General features: G+C 37.8%; 1 protein-coding gene across 1 annotated transcript in view; it reads right to left on the bottom strand.

The window, feature by feature from the left end:
* Positions 1-22,468, bottom strand: part of ELP4 (elongator acetyltransferase complex subunit 4) — a 119,112-nt gene that overhangs the window by 66,189 nt on the left and 30,455 nt on the right. The window contains exons 6-7 of the mRNA XM_054172011.1: positions 15,143-15,227; positions 12,403-12,591 (exon numbers count right to left, since the gene is read on the bottom strand). Of these exons, the coding sequence (XP_054027986.1) occupies positions 12,403-12,591; positions 15,143-15,227 (274 nt within the window). The remainder of the gene's footprint in view (positions 1-12,402; positions 12,592-15,142; positions 15,228-22,468) is intronic.

Raw genomic sequence — 22,468 nt, 5'->3', positions numbered from 1 at the left:
GATATCTTCAGGGATACCAAGACCAACAACCTCAAAATATCTAGGGTTATAGTTTTGCAATTTTTATTAAAGTATCTTGTACATTCTGCACTTCTTTCATACACTGTATGACCATCACTTCTTTTGCAAGGTCAATTAACTACTGCTAAACTCTATCATAACAATTTACAAAGTAATGAGAAGCAGGGAGAAGGGGAACATCTCCAGATATGTTAGAAAAATCTATGCACTGTACCGAGAAAAGATTTATTGCAGTGGTGATCAATATACCAATTGCTTTTGTGAACCCACATTTCAGTAACAACATTTTTCCTAGCCACAGAGAAGCCTACAAAGCAGACACGAAAGGTGAACATTTCTTATTCCCATCACAGAATCATCTGAATTCTGTCCTTTGACAGCTACATCAAGTAACTTGTGGCCTGTCCTGCACAGCCCAATCTGCTCAGGTTATGAGGCCTAAATCCATGGATCCCATGGTACCTTTACACCCCCTCCCCTCCCCAGCTCATAGGCCAGATGGCATTAAATCCTGGGGACTGTTCTCTTTTCAAAGATGTTACTTGTTCACAGGCCAAAATGACCTATCCCCATGGAATCAGGGAACTTCGGTTTTACCTACAAAGTCTAATGATGGCTGTGATAAAATAGTGCAGTTTTCTTCCTGAGGAATAACATAAACTGAGGTAAAAGAACAGTGCATACACATCAATCCCTAAACTTTATTATACCCATCTCTGAAATATTAAAGCTGACTTGTAAATTCTACCCTTTTAATAGGAGGAGAGAGATTTTAATTGAAACTTTGGGTCACATCGTTCTACAGGACTGATCACATAAACACAGTTTAAATATAAACCTGAAGTAGCTAGTGACCTCTCTAAATCCACAGGCCAGAAATTACCATGTTTTGCAAGTTCTTCAGCAAGGTGCTGGATGTTATTTGTACAGGCAACAAACAGAAGTGTGTTACATAAATCGACAAACACTGATGATTTCTGGAAGCTAACCTAAACTTTTGGTATAGAAAAAACCAAACCACCTCAATCATCTGCAAAAAACAGTTTGCTGTCTAACATTTTTGCTTGCTTGCTTCAGTAACAGTGGGGTACAGAAACTGTGGGTAGCAAGATGCTCAATCCTCAGCGAGGTATTCCCATCATTAACAGTCCTGCAAATCGTAAGAAAAGCATTTCTCCTAATTGGTCTTTACTGTGGAAACATTAAAGTGAGGGACAGCAATTCAGTATGTTAGTTTCAGCTCTTCTGAAGAGGTTTGCTTTCTTACACTGTAGTCTGTTTGCCCATGTTGATTTTGGTTTTGTTTTTAAAATGTGTCAAAACATTCTCCTGGCTTAATGCAGTGTATCTTGGGAAATACTTTGCACAGCGAATCGCCACACCAAACAGACATTTGCTTAGGTGGCATTGTTGCCATAGATCCGTATCTATCGTGTATTTTCTAGTTTGCACTGTTCAGCACATTAATGTCCAATCAAAGCTGACGTCAGCATACAGATAGTTGTGATGTATGGCATACTGACATAAACACACAAATCATGTTGCCCCATCTGGGCCTGAAAATTTAACAGAGCTCCAGATCTTCCTCCAGCCCCATACAAATCTACCTCCTGCTTCTGGCATAAACTTGGCAGCTCTGGAGGTGAGCCAGGACATGGTTAGGAGGGAAGCCAGGAATGGGGAGATTCAGGGAAAGAGTTTGTTGGCAGCTAGAAGAGGTATTGTTTTAAATTACACTAAAAAATAAAAAAACCCCAACCCTCAATCCAGCCCTGGAAAGTTTTCAGTCTTGCTAGATGTGCTGCAGTTTTTCTAAATTAATTCAGCCAAAATGTAATTATTCTAACAACATGGTAGCAACCCTGTTGTGCAGGCTGGGCTGGGCATCCATTCTATACCTTATTTTGTGCTCGCTGTTTCAGACAGACATTTTCTTTTAAGTGCAAACTTGCAATATTTGGCCTCAACCAAAGTGTACTTTCAAAACAACGTCTCAAGAAAATCCCTGTTGCTAGTTGGACATGTAAATGGGAATTACACATCTGTGTCAAGCTTTTGGGAAGGGCAGTTATGGAAAAGATTTGCTTTGTCCTACTAATTAATTTGCAGAATCTACACAGCCTTGAGCAATGATTTGTTCATGTTTAAAAATAGTTGATTTACAAATAAAGCAGTTCAAAATGTATCATTTCCTGTGTCTGAGTGTAAAGCATGGTATTCTACCAACACAAACATATGTTTCAGTAACTTACACACTGAAAGGAATACTGTGTGTTTCTACTGGATTGAGTCCTTAATGTACCACAATTTTATCATTGATACTACTAATCAAATCAATCTTGGTTCATCTGGATTCTGTATTAGGAAGAAAATCTGTCTTTACTGCTCTGCTCTAATTTCTAGTTCTCCTCTGATTTCCTGTCAAAAATTTTCTAATACCCAGAGATATGTCCTCCCATTTTTATTTTGTCAGTTTGTAAAGAAATTTAAAAACCCTCACAAAACTTATGTCATAAAAATATTTAAATTCTCAGTCCTTGCACTGCATTAAATAATGAGAAGCCAAGTGGAATGGAAAATTGTCTCAGAATGGCTCCAACTTCTCTACATACTACATAAAACAAATGAAAATGGGAGACTCATATTAAAGATCTACAGTACTATTACTACCTAAATAAACACATTCAGCTCTTGAATCATGTGGGCTTTGTGTATTTGCATTTGTATTCTGATTAATGCATTCCTATGATCTTAATACAGATTTATATTTATTATATAAGGGATTTTTAGACTATGTCTCTTTTCAGAAGACCATTAGGCCATTGGTGGAGGGATGAATTTGATTTCTGTATCTTGACATTCTGACAATCTGATGCCATCAATGATTTTATTTCAAAACATATAATTAAAAGCTAATACAAAAATGTTTCATTGCCTAAAACACTGCTTAAAAGCAACTTCTAGCACTGGGACAAAACCCAGTTTAAATGGTGAGTTGCATACATTCCATATGACAGCAAAGAAATTGGAGATGAAATTCAGATGCTTCCCTCAAGTCTAGGTAAAGCTGGAATTGGGGTCCAGAAATCCTGTCACTTCATTTCACAGAATCACAGAATGGTAGCTGAAAGATGGTCTCACTAATAAACAGTAAACAAGTCCATGCGTGGTAATATGAATCTTAGGGACTTGAAGCAAATTTTGGTGCATGGATTTTCAACAAAAGCACAAAAATTGGTTGTGCCTTTTTGAAATGTCTGTTACATTCTGTCATAAAGCTGAAGTAAGCTTGGTACTATAATGCAGGCAGCCACACTGGACTTGAATGCAATGCTGGATATCCACCAGATCAAGTAACTCATATTTTCTGAGACATTATCACACAATGATGTGATCATGATTTCACAATGTACAAATAGTTACCTCTTGTCATTACTACTTATTCTCCAAAGGACTTAAAAGTTAAAAGATAAATTACTAATGGCTACAATATTTATCACTATTTGTTAATAATTACAGCTCAGAAATATCACAGAATTGCCCCTACAGTTCATTTTGGTAGAAGAAGTTAGGTATCAGGCACATGTGGTAGTTTCATAGAGAGATACCTTTGGTATTGGCAATTATTCATTATTCACAAATCCTCAAAAGCAAAGATTAATAAGTGCTCTGCCAAAAAGTGTTATATCAGTAATTAACAAAGACTGCAAAGTATAAAACTTTATAGGTATTCCGACTCCAGATTGATTAGCACTGCTCTTGGTGCTTGCACAAACCAAATCTACTAACAGAACTAACTGGAGATGTGTGGCTAGACTCCATCTATTACTTGAGCTATAAAAGAATCTAATGCCACTAAACATTATCACCCTACAAAATAAAAATGTATGTCGGTTTTGCCATTGGAGGGAGGACCTAAAGGCCAACAGTGAAATGAGTGATGACTTAATAGGTGAAAGAAGTAAGTCAGTAACAGTTGCTGCTGAGGCCTACAAAAAAAAGAAGTGAGGACAAAGACTATGTAGTTTAAATCAAACTTTCCATCTGTTGATCTTCAAGTGCTTTACAAAAGACAGGCAAGTGCTGCATTCCTCATTTCCAAGTCATGTAACAAGCACAAAGATGTCATGTGAGTTGTCCAAAGTCATGAGCCACTCAACACTGAAGTGGGAACTGAACTCAGCCTTTCCTTGAAGCCCTGTCTATCCCCCTCTATTTGAGGCTTGGTTTAGGAGGCTGCATCTATGGCTTTGGGCTACCAGGGAGGTATTTGCTGATACCAGGAAGATGATGTGGGAGTTGAAGCCCAGAATGCTGGGCGCTGAAAATCCTGTTATTATCTGGCTGAAAGAGATGACAGATGCACAGGGTATTAAAAGGTGACACTTTTTGAGCTCAATCTCTGTTCAGTGCTCTTCTATTTCCTTAGCACTAAGTAGCTGAAAGCACAGGCTGCATGTGACTATGATTCTGAGGTGCAGGGCTCTTGCATGAGTCTTGCTGCAGTGGGCAGATAAAATAAGCCTGATCAAGCCTTCCAGTGAAGGGTGAGGAGCTAGGAAGAGATTAATACAAGATTTGAGCTAAGCCCAGCATCTCCCTTGAACACTACATGATCTTTATAAATGACATTGCATCATTGTTACAAAAGGACATACATGGAAAATTGTATGCTATTGTCTCTAGTTATCACAAAAGCTAAATGACCATTTGAGCAGATTTGTTTACAAAATTGAACACACATTCAATGCTATATGCTGGTGGTTGTTTAGTACAAAATACAGATGCAGAAGTAGACTGAAAGAATTAAAATCATTAAAAAAGAGCCATAACAAAACTGCTGAAATTAATGTACTTGAGACCAACTGTCTTAACTAAAATCCTAAGACTCCACTGGTATAAGAAAAAGGTTTAGGGGTTCTTTTTGTTGCCATTTTGTTTGCAAAAAATGTCATTGCAGACTGCTTACCAACTCAGAAATGCTAACTATTGCTGCAACTTTAATTCTTTAAACAGTGAATCACGTTTTATTCACAGGTGACCAAAAAGATCCTCCACTATTATTTCAATTAATTGTACACTAATATCAAAAGGAACATCTAACTGATGCTGGTAATCAAGTGGCAAGATTCTGAAATATAAAATCATTTAAAAATTGAATCCCTTGTTCAGTATAAAATTATAGGCTGTCATCAGGAGCAGGCTGGCAAAGCTAGGTCCAGATGGGAAACTGGCTGGGCAATAAGAAGAGGTAGGGTGGAAATGATGGGTAGGCTGGAAACGATGGGAACCTAAGGAAAGACATGACTGCTCCCTCTGCTGGCAAGGTCCTCACCTGCTTTAATTTTTAACTAATGAGTAGGCATTTCTTTAATTATTTAGGACCTAGCCAATAAATAATGCAAAATGTTCCTTCCTCAGTCTGTTGCTGTGTGTTCGCACATTTTTGAACTTATGGTGCCCTATTTCACTAGAATAATTTGCCACAGAATTAAGGCTCAGATGGATCTTTAATGGTAGAGTTTATTGGCTTTATGTTTTAATTGTTCATAAAATGAAAGGCAAGATTAAGGTATTTAACCTCCAAAATATTTTATCTTACAACATAAACACACTTCATATTTAATTTATGTATTTCACGGTATCATGATAAATTGCTTGTTGTAGTTGTAACAGAAAGCCTTTTAAGTGGCAGCAAGATACTATTAAAATAAAGCATTTTGCAACACAAACACACTAAATTACATGGCACACCAAAAAAGGGCCATTTTCTCATGAGTGAAATTCATGACCAGAGAATTCTGCGATAATGTCTGTATTAAAACTTAATTAAAAGATGACGATAAGTCGTTCATTACTTGATTTGTGATATAAATTAATAGCTGCAGGAAGAACATTTAGAAAAAATCTGTTCTAGGATTTTGGCCTACAACCAGAAGCTCCCAGAACAGGAGGGATCAGCTTTTTTTGCCCACTGCTCTCATCTGAATCCTGGCTGAAAAGCTACTCCAGCTCCCATCTTTCCAGAAGGCTCCATCCCAGGAATCCTCGCCTGCCATTTGGTTTGCTGATTTTAATCTCACAGGACTTTCTTACAGTGGCTCCACTATGCTGAACTGGCACTTGCTCCTAGAAGTGAGTTATTATTAAACTTGTAGGTCAATTGTGGCACTAACAACTCTTTGGAAGCTTTCAGCCACAGTGTACAATTTGCTGGTCTAATTAAATATTAATTCTAAGTGTTACATTCTGTGGCTAAGAGCTTTTATTTTCCATCATCAGTCTGGAAGAGAAAGAGGTTACAAGGCTAATTTAATCTCTTTTTTTTTTTTCCTTTTTTTTTTTTTTTTCCCTTTCCCCTAGCATTAAAGCTTAACTACACAGGCACAAAAACATCATTAAAGATGCAGTATTCCTTTTTATTATGATTATATTGTAATTAATAGAGCAGGTCTACACAAAAAGACATGAAATTAGATTCTGAAATTTCAAGGTTTTTAAGCAACAGTAAAAGTTTCATATAAAAATTCTTCTAAACAGACACTGCACAGAAATTTGATATTCAGTTATTTGAAAATCATTTAAGATGGGAAATCCAATTGCAATGATTCAAACACAAAATAGTGTGACACAAAATGATCTTCTTTGTTCTGAAATACAACAGACAAACCTCATATTTAATGCTAGATTCACAGGGCTTTTTCCCCCACCAAGAACTTCTACTACACAATTGCCTCAGAAAAAAACAACACTGCCTTCTATTTTCTAACAGAAATACTTGCTTAAAGCAGGTAACTACTTTGTCCTGCATTATTTTAAGTCCCTCTTCTAATCTTTACTTATCAGTGTCCAAATGGGCTCAATACATGTGCCTCTTCCCTTCTGCTTCCATAACAGTTGTGTCCATGTCTGGACAGTGGGCATTATATTAACTACTTAGTCCAGTAGCCAAAAGATTCCATATGCTTGAACAGATGACTATCTCCATACTGTGATGGGATATTTAACTGTTTAGGACTAATACTGCAGTTGAAAGATTAAGTTCTAAATCTTAAGTGATTTTTGGTAAGCGTATTTTCAGGCACTATACATGAAATGTAAAATAAACCTGCAATGTTGCATGTATTCAATTAACTTTTAAAATTTAATGTTCATTTTGCAGAAGTGATTTTTTTTTTTACTAAAAGGCAGTGTGTTGATAAGATGGTGATAAGGATGTGTAGATGGTGTCCTTCTACCCAGTGAAATTTATAAAGATGAGAAGGCTGTTTCAGGCATGCAATTTTAACATACAATGGGACTGTTCATCATATTATAGCTAAGACAGCTAAACGACAATGTGGGGACAAAAACATGCTTGTATTTGCCAGCAGTTGTTACCAAATCAGAAGTGGTAGAGCAGGAATACAGGCTGCTGGCAACCATAAACTTATTTGACAAGAAGATACTTCTCTTTCTTCAGCAACTCAATTAGCAGATATGGTCAATAATAATAGAAATTGAAAATAAAAATACTTGCTTATTGTCCCACAATTTGAATTTTGAATTATATATTTCTCTGAGCTTTCTACTCCATCAGAATTTTAAAGATGCTTCAATGAATATCTAGATATTCAAAGCAGAATATTCACATCTGAAAACCACGTGGATAACCTAGGAATACCTGTTATAAACTCGGGGGTCAGTATTTTTCGGTATGGTTTTTAAACTGTGTTTCTCACATACAACAAAAAGCAAGATATACCATTTTAAAAATCCCAACAAGTGAAAACCCCACAATACAGAAAAACATAAAGACTCATCTTCATAGTTTCTATTTTGCAAAGAATTTCAAATGCTTGCTTAACTGATACAGAATCTACATGACATTTATCTCAATAGAAATGTGTGTGCAGTGACTAGCTCATCAAATACATTTGAAGATTATTCAGCATTTTGCACTTGTGAACTCTCAGAAGTTAGAGTTTTAAGGCAGGCAATCACTCTTAGCTCTTGTCATAGGAATAAAGATTTCAAACTGAGAAATTCACAAGCCATAGGAGTTCACATCTTATAATCCCGTATTAGCAATGGATTCTAAAGCACTCTATTGCTTGACTTTGAGTTTAGCTGCTAAATTACTCAGTGTGAGCACAAAAGGCTATGTATGTGAAAAGGTTTGTTTCTGAATTTTTCTACACTGAAACATACAGTAACTTATGCACTTCAGTGAATTCAAAGCACCAAAACATTAATATTGTAGGAAATTAATTTTTGAACATATTGGATGAAATAATGAAAATACCTTGCTAAACAGAACTTCAGACTCTGAGGACAGGTTCTGTAACAAGACTTACTCATACTGACTTTTCATTAGTCAATTAATTTCCCTTGGTACATGCTGACTAATATGGTTGTTAGTCCTTACCAGTAATACAGCTTCAAGTTCAAAAATAAAGGATGGCTTTGATAAAACTGTTCCGCTTTCTACCAGTGAAAATAATAATTACTCCAAAAATACTTCAGTGGATAAATAAATGGGAAGAACAGGAATGGAATAACAAACATTATTTAGACTTTTGGGGGGAAGATGCTTTTAGATTTACCAATGAGTTCTAGTAATTAAAGGAAAAAAAAGAAAACACAGTAGGAAAATATTGTACATTCTAATTTAGAGCTTCTGTAAGTATTAAACAGTGACACTAAAGTTCTTTCACACTCTCTAGCATGGAAAAGTTGGGGTTTAAATTAAAAAAAACAACCCAAAACAACAAACAACTACGTACTAAACCACACAGATTATTAACCTACAGAAAAAGAATCCTTACTTCTTTTGATAATATCCCTTATATTTGGAAAGTGTAGCAACAAATGAAATCCCTCTGCAGTCTGCCATCCTTGATCAATGCTGGATTTTAAAAATGGCAGTAATTTTCCCTTTTCAAATGCACCACCTGATTTCAGAGGCACAATGCATCTTCGAGAAGCAGGAGGAAGATTTGAAAAATAACCTTCCATCAACTATTTCAATCATACTTGTAAGTATCTCAATATTTATCACCTGACAGACAGTGTAAGGTAAGAGTATGTTCAATCGGTAGAAAATATCAATCAAGTAAAACTTGTCACATATCATCTGAATGAAATTCATAATTGGGTAAGTTTTTAGTGTCATTTTTCTTGAAATCCTCTTCCAGAACAATGTATTCCTCTTTTGGTGGTTGAGAAAAGAGATTTTTCTTTTTTCTTTACACACTGTTTGCACTGGAAGTTTCAGGAATTAACCACAAGGAACAAGATTTCCTTCAATTATTTTGAAAAAGCTCTGTACACAACTGGATTTTTTGGTAAATTTGTGTCTTTTAAACAATTACAGCCCTTCAGGAGACTGGGAAGACATTCATTGTCCTGTCAAAGTGTGTGAATCAGCATCATCTTTGGATAAATGCAATTCAAAGTTATTAAATCCAAGACAAGGAAGAGCTGGAACAATCAAAGAGCCACGCTGGTGGAAGTATACCGCAGAGGGAAAAGCATCATGAGCAAAATCACCATTTAATGTTCATTAGTTATCAAAGAGACAAAGTAGACATTAAAATGTAGGAAAAGTGAAAAAACCAACAACAATTGCACTGCTCTATTACATTACTGCAACAAATTAAAACATGATTACAAGAGAAGTGACTGCTTAAGAACTGACTAAGCAGACAGCATGAGAAAAAATACGAAACAATTGGAACACAGAAAAGATAAAACAGGAAGCTTTGTCTTATTGTCTCATTAGCCAGAACAAGGATATAATTCCTGAAAAGTAAAGGTAGAATTGGATCTTCTGAAAAAAAGGAAGAAACCAGGTAGATTTAATTGGTGGAAGTCCCTGTCACTGTACAACATGCTAGGTATTTGGCAAAATATATAAAAGAAACCAATTTCAAACTACATGTAACCCTTCTGGGTTGGAAAGACATTTTCACTGTTGAAAATCAATACTACCGGTTGAGAGTTTTATTTTTCCCCACACCAGAGTAACTAGTACTGGGGCCAGACAGAGAAAAGACAAGGTATGAGTCACTAGTAAAAAGCTTTTCCCCCCCCAAGACAAAGCTCTGAAAATAAAAGTTTTTCTGTATAGGTTATGTAGACAAAACCTTGATTAAAAGTTGATTTTGAACTTATATGCACTTAATGGAAATTACTCCTGTGAAGAATTTACTTGTAGACCGCCTAATTAATCCAGTTGTGAGGCAAAAGATAACACAGAAAATACAAAACCAGTAGTTCAAGGAATAATTGTGCAATTTACTCTATCTTCAGCAAAATACTGTGCATTTTTATTTGGTCTATTATTATTTCTATTTCTATTTGTTCAGTGTTCTGACTTTTAAGATCCATCTGAGAAAGCGCATGCTGGAACCTACTCTGAGCAAATTAAATACATATACAGAAATCACTTGGGGGAAAAAAAAAATCCCTCTCTTATTCTCTTGGAAAGAAAAGATATTTTCTTTACTTTTTTAATCCAGTAAGAAACCTCAGCAACAGAATGGTGAGTAGCTGGGTTGTGAGAATGTGAGCAGCTGCTGTTATTATAACTAAAGGTCTGTCTACGGCTTGAGCCTGAGAGACCACATGTTCGGCTGTCCTCTCATCTTGCCATCCTCACCAATTAACTATTAACATGGAGGGCTGTACACATGCTCTCAGGGGTTCTTTAACAGGCTTCTTGGAGAGTGGAACAACTACACAGCAGGGCTCTGGGAACTGAGTAATGTGGGGTATAAGGAACCCTCAGCAGCTTTGCTCCTCCTAATGACAGTTTTCTCCATAGTTTAGTGCTTAAAGGATACATGAAATTTAACAGTTTCAAAAAAACAAACTACAAAACAACCCCAAAACTGTAATACTTTCATTTGTTTAAGGCTTCTAAGCAAACATTCTGGAAATAATGTTTCTTTCTGTTTAAACCCAGAATATTCTAGCACTTATTGTACAACAATTCCATTAAAAATGTAAAAAATCTGATTAAAAAAAAATGAATCTAATTTCAACCCCAATGCTATGAGAATTGATTTATATGGAATTTATAAGTACAGAATCAAAATTAGCTTCCTAAGCAAGTTTGCAACAAACAAACAAAAAAAATCATCCTTTAGTTGTTTCTTAGAGATGCTTCTGTACTTCTCTAAAACAAGATCATAGTTCTAGTGACATAATAGGTAGAAAAAAAAGCACAATGCAACCAACTGTATATTCCAATTATGGACAGGCAATTCCAATGTGTAAAATGAAGGGTGCTTGTTTTATGTTCACAAATTCTTTTCATGACATTAAATTTGACTGTCAATCTTTCTGAAGGCAAACTGCCATCTATATTTACAAGGAGATGGAGTTTTGCACTGTGAGGGAATAATCATCCATTTTTGACTGCAATGGTAAAAATAGAAAATGAAGTTTATTTTTGAAGCAGGAAATGAAGCAGGGATCTACAAAAATAACATTTGCAGGTATTCAAACACCTTTACAAAATGCAATACATAAGTGAGAGTCATGTACTTACCTAAGGGAGGACTTAATCTTGTAGTATGCTCATCCACTATGAAAATATTTTGCATAATATGAAGTTTTATCCATTTTTTTTTACTGTGAGAAAATTAATTTAATATCCAAAATTACAGGTACTCTGCTCACTGTGAATAATAATTTTGCTTTTCTAAGTTACATTACCACTTGCAGAAAAAAAAAGACCATCTGCATTTTCCCTTTTGCTAAAAGAGTTTGTTTGCAGAGGACACATTTAAGTCTCCATATAGTCTCCTGAAAGGTGCTGTTAGAAGCTTCTGATTTCACCACTGGGAACACTACTCCGATACCATAACTGGTTTGCTCTGGGTCACAGCGCAATGCAGTATTAGAATTAAAGACTAAAGCTGTATCTTTCAAATCCTGGCTTGGAAAACAAGATCACACATCACCATAATGAGCATGACAGATGAAGACAGTGGTCAGAAGTATCTTGCACTGAAACTTCAAACAGTGTTCTGAAGACAGCAGAGAAGTGTGTGGGGATGTTTAAAAACAAATAGTTAAAAAAGACTCCTAGCAGGATTCTCTTTGCTTTTTTTTCCACAGTTTCTGAAATTTTGATAGTTCTCCAAAAAAAGACTAAGATCCACATAGGACATAACTGTCCCAAAGAGGGTTTTATACGTAAGTCATTAGATTTTGCAGCACAACTGTCCCATGGAAGTACACAAACACTCTAGTTTGCATGTTTTAATGCTGCCCTTTGAATAAAATGAGTTTTCAAAATGTCCACAGTTGAATTTATTTTCTTGCCATAAACTACGTATTTTTGCTGACTGGTGTGTCAGCCATGAAATATTGCAGAGACAGAACTCCTACCTGGATCAGGTGAGCGGGCACTGTGATGATGCAGGCTGACAAAGATTTTCTGAGGAGGCCACGGAGAACGTACAGAAATTTGGTAAGGCTGTGAATATCTTCAGGAGTATCACTGCTACAGATGTCATCACCCCACAACATGGAACCCAGACTCTGAATTCCTATCCGCAAAATATTCTTTTGTTTTCTCTGTCAAAAAAAAAAAAGAAAACCACATGTCAGTTTTAAAACATTCAGAGGAAAAAGCCTTTTAAAATGTATTTAAAAAATACAATTCATAGAATTAACATCCATAATAACTACATGGCTTACATCATCATAGCTTAATCTCAGACAATCTTATAAAAAACACAAATGGAATGGCATTTTTCTCTGCTGACTGAGTATCATAGAATGGTTTGGGTTGAAAGGGACCTCCAAAGGTCATCTAGTCCAACCCCCCCATAGTCAGCAGGGACATCCTCTGCTAAATCAAGCTGCTCAGAGCCTTGTTGAGCCTGACCTTAAGTATCTACCTCCCTGGGCAACCTGTTCCAGTGTTCCACCACCCTCATAGTAAAGAAATAGATCCTAACATCCAATCTAAATCTCCTCTTCTCCAAGTTCAAACCATTGGCCCTCATCATATCACTGCAGGCATTTGTAAACAGCCCCTCTGCAGCCTTCTCGTAGGCCCCCTTCAGGTACTGAAAGGCTTCTATGAGCCTTCTCGAGGCTCCCTCAGCCTGACCTTGTAGCAGAGGTGTTCCAGGCCCCTGATCATTTTCCTGTCCCTTCTCAGGACCCTCTCTGTCAAGTCCATGTCCTTCCTGTGTTGAGGGCTTCAGAGCTGGATGCAGTACTCCAGGTGAGGTCTTACCAGAGCAGAGTAAAAGCAGCCTTCTGGGACCTGAAGTGGGCCTACAAGAACTCTGCAGAGAGACTGTTTAAAAAGGCTTGCAGCGATAGGATGAGAGGCAATGGTTTGAAAGCAGAGGAGATTTAGATTGGATGTCAAGAACAAGTTCTGCACCATGAGCATTCTGTAACATTGGAACAGGATGCCCAGGCAGGTAGTTGAGGCCCCGTCCCTGGAGATACTGAACGTCATGCTCAACAAGGCTCTGAGCAACTTGATTTAGTAGAGGATGTCCCTGCTCACTGCAGCGGGTTGGACTAGGACTCCTCCAACCCAAATTATTCTGTGATTCTGTGGTCTGCCTCGAAACAGAAATGACACAAGCACTGATGGGTTTTAAGATGGATCACCTGGCATGAGAAAGGGATCTTTTTCCATCTTTTAAAGTTTCAGGTCAGAAACATACGTCATTTAGCAAACATATTCTTTTAAATTCATCTGAATGAAAGAAAAGACCTGGTATTTGCTTTCTTGACACTAATAAGACATTCTGAAACAATGAATAACAAGTACAGAACATATCCATGATGTTTCATTTTTCCCTGCTTGCAAGCAAAAAAACAACCAAAAATATTTGCTCTGATCAACCTTTTGGTTTGGTTGTTTTTTTTTTTTTTTTTTCTCCAGGTAAAAAACCCCACAAAATTCAGGCATGTACAAAGTAAAATAAGAAACACCAGGCTAATCTCTCCAGCAGGAGGTTGTTTGCTGGCTGAAGGCTGGCAGGGTGTTTGTTGCACTCAGCACTGCTCTTTGCAGCCGGCAGGCTCTCGGGCTTCCACAGGACCTGTCAACGGTGCGGGAGGAGCATCTCGGAGCATGGTGCTGTACGGTGGGATGACATGCCTGTTGCCATGGCTACCACTGTGAGCTGGGGAGAGGTGCCTGTCAGGGACCAATTTACTTCTCCAGACTGGCACTGCCACCAAAGGGAAAGCAAGCTCTCCCACAAATCTCAGCAGAAACCAAACTCTGAGCACAAATAAACTGAATTTACACACAAGTGTTCTGCGCAGGTAACGTTTCTAAGACATATTGTTAGACATGAAAACATCCATTCCAACATTATCTTCCCAGCAAAAATGATTATAAGATATTCAACTGGTTATAGTACACAGTCTGATACCATATTCTTTGAAGCTTCCCAGCAGCCGTATTAACTTCTGCTGTAGCATTTCTATAGTATAATAACGAAGATAATTATCTATCAATTAAGCATCAATATATCTATTATTCTATGAACACTAAAAGACTCACATCTTACTGAATATGACAAATATGCTCATAGGGCTTTCAGCCTATTTTATTATGCTTAAAGTATTTTGAATTACCCACAGTATGATATATGAAGAGCACAGAGATCTTTGCAAGTCTGGTAAGCTGTTTCGATTTGTAAGTTTGAAACAGCATTCTTTCTTTACTTGTATTTCACTGCTCACAACATCAAGATGCACACCATTAAATTCATTAAAAAATTCACTCTGAAAGATCAAGAATTTTGAACACATTATTGCTAATGTAACAGTCTGAAAAAACAACTGTAGGGAAAATGTGTTTTGCTTAATTACATTGTATCTGGCAATCTGTTTATTAGTTAATTACATTTTACTAATGTTGTCTTAGAGTTCTTTCTTGCATGGTTTGTGTATCTGCAACAGGGAAAAATTCCAAAGCCACATTAAAATATGAACTATCTTCTCTATTTACTTTTCTTGTTTACTTTGGCAATGCTTAGAAACAGCTTGTTTCTTGTTACTTTGTCCAAGATCTTTCTGTGCCACCCTTGAAATTTTGGAAAACATTAGTTACAGGATTATAAAAGAGTATGAATGTCTTCAGTACCTGGGGATCAGAGCCATCAAACCCTTGCTGGTAGATGATCCGCTGAATGGACTCAAGCAGCCTTGCATAAGCATTGTTCATATTGCTGTTGGTTGGAAGAAATGGCTTAGTAACATACTTTAATACTCTTCCATATGTCTCTAACAGCTGTATTAAAAATAAATATAAGCAGATGCAGCTTTAAGTCCAAAAGTGTCATATAGAAAAAAAGTGTCACAGAAAAAAACACCTCCAAACCTCATTGAATAAAGTTGACATTATAAGCAATTGATTGCTTCATGTTAACTAGTTCAGGGCTCAGACATTTAGTGAAAGCTAAAATCTCTAGGGATTAAGATAACTTCATTATGTCAGGCTCACTTACATTTAGAAGATTAATGATTTAATGTATCAACTTAAAGCTGAAGCCATTACAGCACAGTACTAATCTTCTATAACTGACAAAGACCTTCTCAACGGTTATTCCAAGTATACCTAATCAATGCCCTGACGAACAAAGTTGACATTTTACTACTGAAAACTTCCAAGCATACAGCTGCTATAACAAACAGAGCCTAAAAACAAAAACAAAACAAAAAAACAACACCCCAAAAAGAAAAAAAAAAGGAAGAGACAACATTTCCACAGTTAAAAAGTTAATGTAGTTAAGTTAAAAACCCTTTTTCTGATCAGAGCATAAGCTACATGCTGCTATGGTATGGCTCCATTTTGTATGCATAAAACACAGGTGTTATTACTGCTTTATTTGTATGACAGCAGAGCTGTGAGGTAGTTTATTGTATGCATTATTCAGAAAAGACAAAATTTTCATTAAAAAAAAGGCTCACTGGTGGCTATAACTGGATATAAGCAGACATAGAAACTAAATGAAAGTCAGCAAATCATCTCATCAAAGTCTTTGGTGGTCAAGTTCCTACATGTCGGAAGCACTTCTTCAGAGATCCATCCCTGACACCCTCTCCAGTTCACAGACAAACAGAAAACACATAGAGAAAGTGCTAATCTTTACTTTAAAAAGGCAAGTTCATGTTTATGTTTTCTTAAATCCCATAGAATGTACTGAGTGCTGTGTGTGACTGGATATAGGTTGCTCACTATAGGTGACAGTTTAAGCCCTTCTATCTTTTCTGCCTTTGGAATTTCTTTCTGGTTTCACTAATTATCATTAATGGCCATGGAAAAGAGAAACTGTTGCTCATCAACATGAGGCAGGAGCTTGCAACTATCTTGAGCCACAGCCAGGAGCATAGTGTGTGTAATACAAAATGACAACTGTGGTCTTTGCCCCCCAAACTAGCATTTTAAAGTCTGCATATCTATCACTTATTTTGCTGATGAGCATTGCCATGCTATCTACAGGGTTGCTGAGATGCTCTTTAAGGTCCCTTCCAACCCAACCTGTTCTATGCCAAAGAACACAATTGCAATCACAGCACCTGCCAATTCCTGACTTATTACTAACTTGCTTTCAAAAGTTAGTGGATAAATCATAAACCAAAGCATTAGCAGAATTAAACACAATTAAAACAAACAAAAGAGAGCGTAAACAAATCCATTAGAAAAAAATATCTGCAGCAAAGAAAGAAAATAATATAATGCATACAGATGTTTTAAAAATGTAGCAATAGTTGCTCTGTTTCTTTCTAAAATTTAAATGGTTTACTTGAATTTCAACCATGCCATGTAAATAAGGACATAAAAATACTGTGGAAGCAATATTTATAGAATCAAGTTGCATTACCCTTCTGGCAATGTTTGTCATAATATCTAAGAAAGGAAATAAGGTATTTCATATTTTCTGATTTCTAGTCTTTTTATTTTTGGCTTTGCTACTAAACAGCATTTAATTCTGATAATGAGTTTAAACAATTCCTTCTTTGCTCTCTTTTTTTTGGTTAGCAATTTAGTAATGGATAAAGCAGGAGCTGGCAAGAAGGTATCCTGGTTACACCGGAGCCTCTGGCTTCTCTGTTGATAGTTTCTAAGCAGTTAACAAAGGTTAGGTTATCAAAGGTATGACAAATAGCCTTGTTATGTATAAGGAGACCCCATTAGGCAAGACAGTTGAACTGCTTTTATCTAAATTTATCAGGAAATCTAGACTCCAGATTAAATCTTTTTCTCAACATTTTTAAGGTAAATTTTACAAGTAGTACTGAAAAAAACACAGGTTAATTATTTTTGTTCCCTTGATTATCAAACTCCCTTTTGGTAACTGCAACGGAACAATGATGATAGAAGTAGAGAGATAGAAAGCAAGCCTTCTGTGCAACACACAGAGTTATCACAGAGGATATTTCTGCCTTCCTGTTAAGTACCAGCTTCAGCAGAACAACAAAAAGGGCATCAGAATATCCTAGCAACAACAACCGGAAAACAGTTGCTGTCAGCTGCACAACCCCGTTTACCTGGTGCTAGCATTAGGAACAGGACATAACTGCCCTTCCCTAATATAAAAAATAATGAGATAAGAAAGAGAGGGTTTATACCTTCTTTTGGCACTAAACATCCAGTCCCATTTTACTACCATTAGAACTTCCTTCCCAATCTGTTTTTAATCATGTTTATCATGCGGCAATGAACTTCTGCTCATTTTGAGTGACTACCTAAAAAGGGACCCTCTAATCTAAGAGCTGTACCAGAACTACAGAGAGGAAAGCAAACACAGCACTCCTCATCTTCCTCAGTCAAAAAGCAGATACAGACATGCGTGTGCAAAAACACAGGGAAGAAAAGAAAGATTGACCCAAACTTCAAGGCGAACAAACGATGTACATAACCTCCAAACCTGATCTGTAATTGCAGAGTAAAAGGCCAGTCAATAACTCAGTTCTGTCTAATCACTCAGACTCTCCTTTCTTTGCATGTACATAAAAAGCCAAGTGCTTGTGTGGACAGGAAGAGAAGGATATACAGGGTTTCTGAAAAGGACCAAAGCCTCTATGTTGCTGATTCTGTAAGGGAAGCGCCAGGATTATCTTGCAATAGACATTAGCTGTAATTACAGAGACAGTTCAGTGACTGAATAGCAGCTTATATCAAACTGGCTTCCTAATGTGATACTAAAGAATTAGAAGCACCAAGGTCCTTTTTATAAAGATGCACTTCTTATGCCACAAAAACATTCCAACAAAGAGTCTTGCTTTTTAAAAGGTGTGACACTGGTTTTCCAAGGATTGTAAAACATGTTCACTGCACTCACTGTCTCTGCCAGGTGACTATAAAATGCACAGGAAAATGTGGTACATTACTTTTCTTGTGTATTTTCTGCTCTAACTGCACAATCTGTTGGCATTACCTCCCTGAGTGGTGAAAGGTAGGCAAAGGGTTGTCCTTCCTGTTCCCCACTCCTTCCCAAAGAACAGAAGGCTGGGGAGGAGAACTATTTCAAATTTCAAGAAGGAAAAGTGAAACCTAAGGCCTCCCAAGATAGCCATTCTAACTGAAAAAGGGAAAGCTAAGGCTGGTCAACAAGGTGAGTTCCAGGTGCACCTAAGAAGTTACAGATGAAGTACAGTTTCTGAGGACCATTAAATTCATACACAAGCAGGTCTCTATCAGAATATCAAAAAGCCCAACCTCTGAAAAAGGACAACGCTTGGGGAACACCTCACTCATATCAGTACCTCTGATAATTTAATCAAAAAAGTACAACAAAAAAATATCCTGAGCTTCTACAATCTTTGCTTACAATTACTAGCTTGCCACTGCAACATATAGCTTATGTGCCCAGTGTAGAATGTGTATGCTGGGTTAGGTACCTTTTTCATGATGACTACATAATTTAAGGTGCCTCTTCAATTGCTCTAATTACAGGATTATAACAGAATCACCAAGGTTGGAAGAAACCTCAAAGATCATCAAGTCCAACCTGTCACCACAGACCTCATGACTAAACCATGGCACCAAGTGCCACGTTCAATCCCCTCTTAAACACCTCCAGGGATGGTGACTCCACCACCTCCCTGGGCAGCACGTTCCAATGGCAAATCACTCTTTCTATGAAAAATTTCTTCCTAACATCCAGCTTAAACCTCCCCTGGTGTAGCTTGAGACTGTGTCCTCATGTTCGGGTGCTGGCTGCCTGGGAGAAAAGACCAACCCCCACCTGGCTACAACCTCTCTTCAGGTAGTTGTAGACAGCAAGAAGGTTGCCTCTGAACCTCCTCTTCTCCTGGCTAAACGATTCCTAATCAGCCTTTCCTCGGAGGGCTTGTGCTTGAGGCCTTTCCCCAGCCTCATTGCCCTTCTCTGGACACGTTCAAGCGTCTCAATGTCCTTAAACTGAGGGGCCCAGAGCTGGACACAGTACTCAAGGTGTGGCCTAACCAGTGCTGAGTACAAAGGCACAATGACTTCCCTGCTCCTGCTGGCCACACTATTCTTGATGCATGCCAGGATGCCATTGGCCTTCTTGGCCAATTGGGCACACTACCGGCTCATGTTCAGCCAGCTGTCAATCAGCACCCCCAGGTCCCTTTTTGTTTGGCAGCTCTCCAGCCACTCCGACTCCAGCCTAAACCATGCTGCACTCTGCTACATTACAAATATTTACAATGGATCATGCTAGCTAAAATAATTCGGAAAGATTCTAAGAACAGGCAAAAGTTTTTCTTTTCTGTTCCCTCATCCATAATTTTTTGTGACATCTGATACTACAAAGAGGTACCATCCATCAATGACAATACCACGTGCTTAGGGAAAATTATACACTAATCAAAGCAATCAGTTTCCACTTCCTCCTCAACCTCTGAATTAGTGACAAAAGCAAAGCATTCCTGGATTTTAAACAAAGCAAGACACACCACTGATGTTGGTATGCAATCCAACACGAGTTCAGAGAAAATTTCATTTAGAAATGTCTTGACTGCTACATATCTTGCAAAGTATGCCCTTCAGGAAGTCAGGAAATCTTTTGCAAACATCCCATAACACACAGCCTATTAACAGAAATTATTTCAATAATGAATTAAGCCTAGTCTTAAAAATGTCACCTTATTTTTAAAGGGTTTGTCAGCTTTCAGTGTTTACCCATTTTCTGTCAATTTTCTTTTGATAAATTAAATTGATAAAAAATCTAATCTAAAAATTGTTCTGAATTTCAGCTAACTTTGGCAACTTTTTGGTTTTAGTTCCTCTCAGGCTATCAGGACTTTTTTGGAGGTAGTCAGTTTAACATTACAAAGATTTTGCAGTGTTACACAAGTAATTAGCATTATGCCACCAGATGTTTTTTTGCTACGCACCACAGTTTGAGAACCTTGTGTTTAAGAAATTATATCCTCTAATGGAGACATGCTACCTAGCCGTGTCCATGCTCCTAGTTCACTGTAAGATGGAGTAAAAGAGGTTAGCTGATGCTCTCAGTGGGACCCTCAGGCAATCAAGGATGAGGTTCAGCACAAATTGTTGACTTCTATTGGAAGTGTTAACCGTGACTATCATATTATGTTACTTTCTTTCAAGTAAGTCTCTAGATAATCAAGACGAAAGAAACTCATAGTCTGAAGAAGACAAGGCTAAGGGGAGATCTTATTGCACTCTACAGCTATCTGAAAGGACATTGCAGTGAGGCTGGTGTTGGTCTCCCAAGTAACTACCAATAGGACAAGAGAAAATGGCTTTAAGTTGTGCCAGGGGAGGTTTAGATTGGAGTTCTGTCTCTACTGAGAGAGTGGTGAGGCATTGGAACAGGCTGCCCAGAGAGGTGGTCAAGTCACCACCGTTGGAGGTGTTCAAGAAGCTGTTGATGTGGTGCTTCAGGATATAGTTTAGTGGTCATGGTATTTGGGTTATGGTTGGACTCAATGACCTTAAAGGTCTTTTCCAACTGAAATGATTTTGTGCTTCTATGATATATTGAAGTTAATTTGAGATGCCAGAAGCACTATTTTGATTTTTCAAATATTAATGCAAACAAAATAATATCCTTTCCTTCCTTCTTTTAAAGATGAATGAAATCATCCTAACAGGACTGTGAGCTTTGTTTTGATCTTTGAGAAAGGAATGCTTCTTTCAGAATTTTATCACACTATTTGTAAAAAATACAGTACAAGCATCTTTGGTTTCTGAAAAAGCCTAAGTATTTTCAGAGCGATAAAATAATTGGTAACATTCATACTTCATATTGGATTTAATACACTGTGACTAATGTGTATTACAGAATCACTGAAGACAGGGATGAAAAGGACCTCAAGAGGTCAGGTAGTCTATCTTCTTGCCTCAGGGCAAGATGAACTACATCTAAACCACCTTTGACAGGTATTTACCTAACTTGTCCTTAGAAATTTTCAGTGATGGAGATTCTACAATACTCCCAACCTGTGTCTGCAAGGCAGCTCTTGTGCTGATCATTAGAAAAATGCTTTTAAACTACAGTTTACTGCAGCCCATTACTGCTGGTCCTACCTTCAGTGTACAACAGTTACTGCCCTCTGTATGTCATTTTTTAATGTGCTTCAAGACTCTGTTTAAATTTGTCTAAGAACTTCCAATCTTCCATCATGGGTCATACAAGCCAGCTGTAGATGTGCTCCCATCTTCACAACCGTCTCTAACTGATCAGCCTCCAGGATCAGCATCAGGAGCTGAACTCTCCCTGTGGCAGTTCAGCAGAGCAGCAGTGCTCAGTGGACAGGGTCTTTTGTCCTTCCCCAAAGCTGGGATAAGGGAACAGTCGGCACTGTCAGGAAGCTTCCTGATGATGCCAAACTGGGAGGAATGGCTAACATACCTGAGGGCTGTGCTGTCATTCAGCAAGACCTGGACAGAAATTGCGTGAAATACAAGTGTAGAGTCTTGCATCTGGGAAGGAACAACCCCACGGAGCAGTACAGTACACTCTACTTTCTGTAGAGTGGTGTAAGGGAAGGAGATCTGGGGGTCCTGGTGAACAGTAGGATGACCACAAGCCAGAAATGTTCCCTTGTGGTCAAGAAGGTCAACAGCATCCTGGGGTGTATTAGAAGGGCTAGGGACAGAGGTTTTCTTCCCCCTGTACTTTGCCGTGGTGAGGCCACATCTGGAATGTTATGTCCAGCTCAAGAAGGATCTCAGGGAACTACTTGAAAGAGTCTAGTGCAGAGCCACAAAGATGATGAAGGCAGTGGAACAACTCCCTTATAAGGAAAGGCTGAGGGTGCTGGGTCTCTTTAGCTTGAAGATGAGCAAACTGAGGGGTGACCTCATTCATGTTCACAAAGATGTGAAGGGCAGTGTTGGAAGGATGAAACCAGGCTCTGCTCAGTGATGTCCAATGATAGGACAAGGGGCAATGGGTGCAAGCTGGAACAGAGGAGGTTCCATGGGAACAGAAGGGAAAACATT

This window comes from Dryobates pubescens, chromosome 22 (assembly GCF_014839835.1).
Source record: "Dryobates pubescens isolate bDryPub1 chromosome 22, bDryPub1.pri, whole genome shotgun sequence".
NCBI classification, from domain to species: Eukaryota; Metazoa; Chordata; class Aves; order Piciformes; family Picidae; genus Dryobates; species Dryobates pubescens.
This window is presented reverse-complemented; position numbering and strand designations above follow the sequence as displayed.